We start from the raw sequence: 9,008 nt of genomic DNA on the forward strand, positions 1-9,008 counted from the left end.
ATAGGATGTATCTCTATTTGAGATTGTTTGAAAATTTTGAATATCAAAATATATGAACTTAAAACAAATGTTTAAGACTGTAAACAAATTCAAATAAAAAACTTGTCAACAATAAACTTGTAGATTGGGTCAACCACTACAACTTTGGTATTAATCATGTAAACATTCAAGGTGGTTTAAAAATTCTAAATTTTGAATTTCAAAATCTAAGAACTTAAAACACATATTTGGACTCTAAACAACCTCAAATTAAAAAAATGTTTCAACTACAAAGTTGAAGATTGTATTGATATCTATAACTTTGGTATATACCATGACAACATGTGAAAATTTTAGATTTCACATTTTAAAATCCGAGAAGTTAAAATAATAACATTTTTGGACTCTAAACAGTTTTAATCAAAAACTTCTCAACTACAAGGTTTTAGATCGTGTCAAGATGCCTGTCTTTGTTAATCGACTTTTAGATACGGATGCTTAGGATGACTGTCTCTGTTAATAGCAATTTTCAGAGATGGTCAAAGATGTCCGCCTCTGAAAATCGATTTATAAAGATTGGCATCCTAAGGCGTCTGTCTCTGTAAATCGATGTTTACCTCTGTAAATGATTTTTAGAGGCGGGCATTTGCCTAGAGGCAGTCTGACCTTTTTCAAAGACGGTCTTTAGATGTGTTCACCTCTGTTAATTAGTGAGGCTGTCTTCTAGAATCAATTTTATGGCAACGAAGTAAAAGACCAAATTAATACAAAGTTGTAACATGTAAGTATCAAGGAGTGAATATCGCAGATGTATTGGTTAGCAAACTAAATGCTTTTGCCTTATCAAAATTTTGGCAAGAAAGTTTATAAAAAAAAAAATTTGGCAAGAGGAACACAAAAAGGTTTGTCTGTGAACCCACAAAAAATAAGCCTAATTATGGGTTTGCGGACAAATCCGATTTCCTATATAAGCTAGAGAAACTAAACAACGCCAGATGTTGGTAAAGAAAATAATACAAAGAGCTTGTGTATTCAATCAAACAAGAATAAAGGTGGCCTTCCTTTGTTGCCACGTTAGCAGCCTGCGTGGCGTTGGGAATCAGCTCACTTACAGCAGTTGCAGGGTGGCCGCGTACATACTTCTGGATTTTGATCACATAATCACGCTTGTCAACTTGCGCCTACCTTGTGCTTTCAGTTAAGTACCTCCTGTGACATGCATGCCAACTGCTAAGCTAGTGTGTAGTAGGACCTTTTGATACACCTTATTCCGCTTCTTTTTGAGGAACTACTCATCCCAGACTTACTTTGCTGACCTGCTTGGCTTCCCATTTCATGATTTCAGATGCAATAAACCAACTCATCAATCGCACTGGATACCAAACTTAGGGCTCACGCTTGTTTTTTGTTTACTCCCCAAATAAACAGCAGCAAGATGAGCAGATAAAAGTGATGCTCCTGTCTCTGTCTCTGTCTCTGCCACTGCGTTAACACGCGGACAGTCCTTTGTTCCCTTTCCACTGCTTGCCCCTAATGCTAACACGTACGCGTAAGCAGTCTCAACGAGACGGGGCCGTACCCCGTACGGATTATATACCCCAAATCCGCTGTACTAATATAATCTTGCAGATCGAACCTATGACGTCGAATTGCTACTGCTTTGCATCTTCCAGAACAATATATAAATCTGAATATGATCACACAATCATAGAGCTATAGCTAGCTTTACTTTGCCGATCCTTTATTTCCAGCAAGATAGATGATCAGAGAACCGTCTGATTCGACCTTCCTAGGCCCGGGGCTGTCGAGCACACCACTACTTGCCTCTGGGCATCTGATTCCAGGCTCACTAGCTCTGAAGAATCTCCTTTACGTCACAGTCCAATGCCCACCACCAATAGTCCGTGGATACATACATAGATCATGCAAGACAATCTGAATATGTTCCTTTGCATTGCATGCATGATATATACAGTAGGAATCAATTAGCTAGTAGTCAAATGCCATGCGGCTGGATTGGTGAAAGATAGATATAACGAAAGGTTCTCTCCTTGCGTCTGAAGATTGGTTGGTTCATCTTCATCAGCCAGCCGCCAAACATCGACTCCTACTCCTAGCTTAGCTAGCATAAAGAAACATTATTCTCATTCTCAAGAAGCACAAGCACAGCTACACGCGCGCTACATAGGCACCAGACTCTCTCTGAGAGAGCAGAGCGAGAGAGAGGCCGTGCACGGTGCACCTCGTCCTCGTCCTCGTCCTCGTCCTCGTCGCCATGGGGAGGTCCTCTTCCACGGAGAAGCTGGTGTGCTTCGTGCTGGCGGTCCTGGCCGTGCTGTCCCCGCTGTACATCGACCGGCGGCCCGCGTCGGAGTGCGAGGAGGAGGAGGACGACGAAGGCGGCCCGTCGGCGCTGTGGCTGCCGGCGGTGCTCGTCGCGCTCATCGTGGCCATCAACGTGACGTGCTTCATGGACCGGCGCGTCGTCAGGTTCGACCCCTACTGGATCCACCGCGTGTGGGGGTCCTCCGGCGGCCTCCTGGCCATGCTGCTCCTCCTCGGCTTCGTGCTCAGGTGCAAGGCGTCCCTGCTGTATACCGGTACCAGCTAGCTAGCTCGATCGGTCGGTCGTCGTCGTGGGGCTTTTCTTTTTGCCGGGTCGGAGAGGATGCGTGCGTCAAGATCACAGCGTGTTTTGTCACACAAATGTGTACGTACCCGTGACCTTGGATGCTGAGCAAGTCTTGTAGCGGTCTCTGGTTCTCCGCGCATGTGAATTGTCTTGTTCAGGCTCTGCGCATGTTTATTTGCTTCAGCCTTCAGACACGGCCTTCTCGCGAATTATGTTTCTGGTTCAGTTCCAACTCTCCTCTTGTTAATCCGTAATCCGCGCGGTTGATATTTATCTTTGCTGCTATTGCTCTCTATGTTAGTACTATGTTACCAATACCATACAGCTGCAAAACGAACTAGCAATAGAGTTAGCAACTGTGCCAAAAATTAATAATTTACTGGCATCAGAAAACAAAGTTATTTATTACAAGGATGGATTGCCCATCTCCATAGCCAGCACTAGAATTTTGGTTACATAACAACGTGTTTGGTTCAAGTCATGAAGCAGTCCGGAATCATCCGATCCAAAATCCGAGCCTAGATGAGGCATTTGGTTTGCGGCACGCCATCCACTCGTCCGTCATGCAGCGGTTCCACATGCAGCGTTTCCGTGGACAAGGCTAGCTAATCTCTCGGACGAACTGGTTCCGCAAAAAAACGTCGGACGAACTGATTCCATTCGGTGCCTAACCAACCGTAAGTGTATACTGCCATTCAACAATGCTTTGAAGAAGACAAGAAAAACAGAGCAAGGTACAAAAGCACAAGTCACAGACCTTGATAATCTGATCCTTTGAGGCAATCAGTACCTAGTTCCCATTTTGACTCCACTTTACACAATGCACAATCTTTTGATGACCATGGCTGTAGATACAGATCAATATCGTAACACAGATCTTCATCAAGAACTAACAAAATATGGAAGTAGCAGGAACACCGATAACAGGCTCAGCTCTCTGCCACTTTTTTTTTGCATCCCAAAGGTTCACAAGATAGTCTTTGCCACCTATTGAGCACATAATTAAATAAGTTTATAGCATGATTAAACTCATGAAACAAGTACGAACGTTTTGTTCGTGACCAAAACTTGCATTGCCCCGCTAAAGGTTGGTCATGCCATAGTCTTTTCGGTACCTGTTTGGTTCACTGCCATAACTATGACGTGCCACACTTCTTAACACTCAATCACATATGTCATGGACTCATTTTCGTGCCAAACTTTGTCATAAGTGTGGCTTTGATTTTGCTCGCCACACTTTCTGTGATAGCCACAGGTAGCTGAAGGTCAGGCGTGGCAACTACGGCACCTACAAAACAGGCTAATCAACAATTTTTAACATCCCAACCGTGGACTGGCTGAGTTGAAAGGAAATTCAGGTAATTTGATGAAAAAACAAAGTAATATCACCTGATAACTTCAAATGATCAATGGTAAGTCAGATTAATATTTGCAAGAAAAAATAGCAACATTACTAGCTAATGATTTTTTCCTCTTGGCATCTTGCGAAGTCCTAAGCCTTCACAGTTCTGTCACCAGAGCAGGAGCAGAACTTCAAGTCTGATCTGGAAAAAGAAACTGTTTGAAGGACACGTTTCAGCACACATTGAACATGAACTTGTTAGCAATAGCAAACAAGAAAAAGTGCATCAGACAGCCATCACCTTAAAACCACGAACCGATTCTCTATGAGCTGTTTTATTCATTTTGACGTTGTTCATGTTGCTGTGCCGATACCTACAGAAGAATTCAAAAGGTTCATCTAACAGGTTAAACGATGTAAATGTAAAGTTCAAAATGATAATTTTTTCTGGAAGGTAAGCCTGATCTATGTGCAAACCAATCTCATGATGAAAGTTGAGATTTGCTAAAATTCAGGTGTCTAAGTTTTAGTTTTCTTTCAGGTCTTGGTTATTGCATATATTTTATACTAAAATTGCATATTTCATTCCTTGCAAATTTTGTAGGCGCAATCGCAACTTTCGGTAGTGAGAATAAAAAACCCGTTAGACAAAACCACAAACCCGACAAAATCTTATTTGTGTTGGCACAAAGATAACTAACAATTATTTTCTATAGGTAAACAAGGACAAAAGTTTAATATGTTATAACACAAATACAAATAACAAATCAGAAAAGTAATAATTTACTTGTACTAGTTGGTGGTACAAGAATATTACCTAAAATCATCTTAGAATTCAGGCACCTGAAATATAAGAGAAGTGATGAAAGTTTTATTAATTGCAGGTGCCATTCATGCAAAATACGGTAGGACAAAGTCAATTTTTAAAGAATACTTACACACAAAATTAAGAAGCTCGTCCCTCCATCACTTGAGTAATCCAGCGAATCATCCCCTTCGACAACGAAATAATCCGACGATTACCTTTTGTGCCTCCTCGGTTACACGCCGTTTTCGTTGTTTCTTTATTTTTGAGACGAGCCACACGCCGTCTATGTAATTCACATTGCGCCTTTTTGTCACAGTCGTGTGCGCGTTTGTGCAGTTCGCTCGTGTTTTTCTTTTTCTCTCTTCGCGCCATTTTTGTCCTCACCCGTGCTTGGCTGGGCCAAGCTTACTGTCGGATGCGCGATGGAGAGTCCTGCTCATGCGGCTCCGATGTCCCAAGATGTGGAAGTCCCCAGTTTCGGATCGGTTGAAATTACCTATTTTTCGGGGAGCGCCTAGCTGCCGACCACTAAGGTGGGAGCATCACTGAAAGTCCTAGTTGGTTTTGATAATTGATGAAACATAGGAATTAATCATTATACTAAGTATGTATACATGAAAGGATGGTTCCATGCCAAGTGGTGAAGCAAGAGGAAGATCATGATGCATGGTGAATTGGTGATGACCAAAAGATGATCAAGTGCTTCACATTTGAAAAAGAAGAAAGAGAAAAACAAAAACCAAAGAGATCCAGGCAAATGTATAAGATAGGTTTTTGTTTTGGCACTTAAGACACCATAGAGGGTGTAAGTATATTTAGGATTAATAGCCATACTATAAAGAGGGAAAATCTTTGGCTAAGCGGTTATATTCTTGCATATGCATTTAGGAACCTAGTGTGCTAACTTTGACCCTTGTAAAATGCTTTGAAAAATGCTAACACATGTGCACACAAGTTCTATACTTTATGGTTAGCAACTTGGAAGCAAGGACGAAGTGGTTGTGGACTTAGAAAAAGAAAAGGAGGAGAAAGTCCGCAACCGGACGTTGGCGCCGGGGTGACCGGACTCACCCAGGCGCGTCCGGTCATTTATAGCGAGGAGGTGCTGCTTTGGCTGAGGGCGCGGGAGACGCGATCGGACGCTAGACCTAACATGGGGTCACGTCCGGTCATGCACAATAGTGAAGGCACGGTTCTTGGTGAGCGATCGAACAGAGGCGAGATGGCCGGATCTAACGCGCAGGGGCCGCGTCAGGTCGATGATGACGTATGGTGACGTAGGCAGGGTTTGCGAGCTCAGTATGGATCGGACTCAGTGGCGCGTCCGGTCACCCATGACCCGATGTGTCCGATCGTTAAAAACCGGCTTTGGATGCTCTCTATGCTCTAGAGTCTGGTCGTTTTAGCTGTGAGTTCGGTCATGACTTAACCCTGGAGCGCTTGATTAGTTGACCATTGGATATCGACACACGACATTTGAAGCTTGGCTATGTGGCAGCCATTTATCGACCGGGACATAGGCGACCAGACGCTGGGCTACGTTTGGTCAGCAGAGTCCGGTCAGCCCGAGAGTGCTCAACTGCTCTTTGAGCTTTGGGGCTCTATAAATAGGAAGGTATCGGCTTGGGAATCACTCTATTGGCACTTTGACTTACTTGACATCCTTGTGAGCCTAAACAAACAGCTTCCACTCATCTTCATCATTGATTCATCATCATAGTGAGATTGAGAGTGATTCCAAGTGCATTTGCTTGAGTGATTGTATCTAGTGGCACTTGGGGATCGTTGTTGCTGCGGATTTCTTGTTTCTCTTGGTGATTGCTGCCACCTAGATGGCTTGAAGCAGCGGAGGAGTTTGAACATGTGTTGGTGATTGTTCGTGGCTGGCTCCGGTGATTGTGAGGGGTCTTGCACCTTCCCCGATGAAGAGCCGCAAGGTAGCTCTAGTAAATTGTTCGTGTCGTTGAGTTACCTTACTTGTGGGTAGGTTCTTGCGGTGTCCATTTATTGAACGAGGTTCGTGCAACACCTCTTAGCCGTCGAACCACCAAGTATTGGTCGATACAATAGGGATTAGCGTGCCGACAAGCACGTGAACCTCGGGAGAAAAATCTTGTGTCTCTTGTGTGATTTGATTTCTCCCGGTGATTAGATTGTTTACATATTGTGATTGGTTCATTTCTCGATGTGGCGGTATAATCACCCTACTCACTACATTACTTTCGTGCAAACTAGTTATAGCAAGCTCTTTAGTGTAGCTAGTTTTAAGAGCTTGCTTTGTAGTTTAGTTTTATCTAGTAGAGTTCTTTAGTGTAGCCTTGTTGAGAGCTCTTACTGAGTAGTGACTTAGCTCTTGTGTGTATCTAGTAATCATAGTAACTAGAATTATTGGGATAGGTGGCTTGCAACCCTTATAAAGCTATAGCAAAATTACATTACGTCATTTGTCATACTAATCAATTGCTTTAGTGATCTTGTAGATTTTTAAATAGACTATTCACCCCCCTCTAGCCATATTAGGACCTTTCAATCCCACCGACCCCCCTCACCTCCTAGAAAAATATTTTTTTCCTCTCGCTGGGCTCCACATGGGCCAGGTGGCGTCAACCCGCTTAACATCGCGTGCGCATCAACGGTCAGCATAGAGCACGACCACTATAATAGTGAGGTGGTAGAAATATTAAAATACTTTTGATGACATCATCACATACAAAAAGCGTTTTAGAGTTTAAAAAGTAAATTGAATTTTAAAATTAAATTCCGATTGCACAATTATGCTTCTTATGATAAATCCTTTAAAACAAGGTCCACTTGGTATATTTAGAAAAATATTAAATAATATTTTTATTAACATAAAATAAAAAATAAAATGAAAAAATCTACCTGTCAGTGTAGAGGGACATGTCCCAAGTCTCTGATGAAAAGGTTGAAAGGGCGCTGAGAGCTTGGTTGCTACTCAGCTATGTGTGATCAGATGCGCGGTGTGTTGAATCGATTCCTTTAGAGGGGTGCCCTGCCTTTCCTTTTATAGACCAAGGGGAAGCAGGGATTACAGATGGGAGAAAGAAGAAAAACCAAAGGCGAAGGTCCTTCAAAGGTGTCGGGTCTTCTTTTTCCTCTGAGCGAGCCCTCCTGACATGGTAGACGGTGCTAGGGACAGCTCCAAGCTGGGTGCATGTTCACTGATCCTAATAGGGCCATGCTCTGGCTTTGTCAGAAATTGGTCACATCCCATCCCTCCCCAGCGGGCGACGCGGCGGACCAGGGCGCTGAACCACGACCCTACGGGGAGCAGACGTCCGTATTGTAGATGATGTGAGTTTTGTCCTGGATCGTAGTGGTTGTCGCATGCTTCCGTCAGGATCTGTGGCCGAGGGCAAAGGCCAGCGCACATAACACTGTAAGACAAATGTCGGCGCCCACAACACTGTTTGGGCTCCTGAAATGCCCAGAAGGGCTTAAAGCGTCTGTCCTGTCATATCCTGACAGTACTTTTCAGCAGGCGTGCAGGGTATGGTCATCGGTATTGTGGTTGACTTGAGTGCCCCATCTTATCCGCGTGTGTAGTTATGAAGGGGCAGTGCGCAGTCGTCGAGCGAGGCAAAGCCAGCCTTTGGACGTCGGGCGAGGCGGAGCCAGCCCCCGGATGTCGAGCGAGGCGGAGCCAACCCTTGGACGTCGGGCGAGGCGGAGCCAGCCCTCGAATGTCGGGCGAGGTGGAGTCTGCCTCTAGACATCGAGCGAAACATAGCCAGCCCCCGGACGTTGGGTGAAGTGGAGTCTACCCCTAGACGTCGAGCGAAGCAGGGTCTGCCCCCAGACATTGAGCGAGGCAGAGCCAGCCCTTGGGGGTCGGGCGAGGTGGAGCCAGCCCCCAAACATCGGGCGAGGTGGAGCTAGCCCCGGGACATTGGGCGAGGTGGAGTCTACCCCCTGACGTCGGGCGAGGCGGAGCCAGCCCTTGGAGGTGAGGCAGAGCTAGCCCTCGGACATCGAGTGAGGCGGAGCTAGCCCTCGGATGTCGGGCGAGGCGAAGTCTGCCCCCGGATATCGGGCGAGGCGTAGCCAACCCTTGGACGTTGGGTGAAGCAGAGTTTACCCCCAGACATCGGGCGAAGCGGGGTCTGCCCCCAGACATCGGGTGAGGTGGAGCCAGCCCTTGGGGGTCGGGCGAGGTGGAGCCAGCCCCCAAACATTGAGCGAGGCGGAGTCTGTCCCTAGACGTCGAGCGAGGCAGAGCCAGCCCT

General features: G+C 45.2%; 1 protein-coding gene across 1 annotated transcript; it reads left to right on the forward strand.

Annotated features, from left to right (window-relative positions):
- The first annotated feature begins 1,971 nt into the window (after positions 1-1,971).
- LOC136535629 (uncharacterized) lies at positions 1,972-2,858 on the forward strand. Its single transcript, XM_066527968.1, has one exon. The coding sequence runs from the start codon at positions 2,255-2,257 to the stop codon at positions 2,588-2,590; it is 336 nt and encodes a 111-aa protein (XP_066384065.1). The 5' UTR covers positions 1,972-2,254; the 3' UTR covers positions 2,591-2,858.
- The last annotated feature ends 6,150 nt before the right edge of the window (positions 2,859-9,008 follow it).

The sequence above is a fragment of the Miscanthus floridulus genome, chromosome 2 (assembly GCF_019320115.1).
Source record: "Miscanthus floridulus cultivar M001 chromosome 2, ASM1932011v1, whole genome shotgun sequence".
Taxonomy (NCBI): Eukaryota; Viridiplantae; Streptophyta; class Magnoliopsida; order Poales; family Poaceae; genus Miscanthus; species Miscanthus floridulus.

What these genes read in the sequence shown, in the direction of transcription:
- LOC136535629 (XM_066527968.1), top strand. Translation starts at nt 2,255, where the DNA reads ATGGGGAGGTCCTCTTCCACGGAGAAGCTGGTGTGCTTCGTGCTGGCG.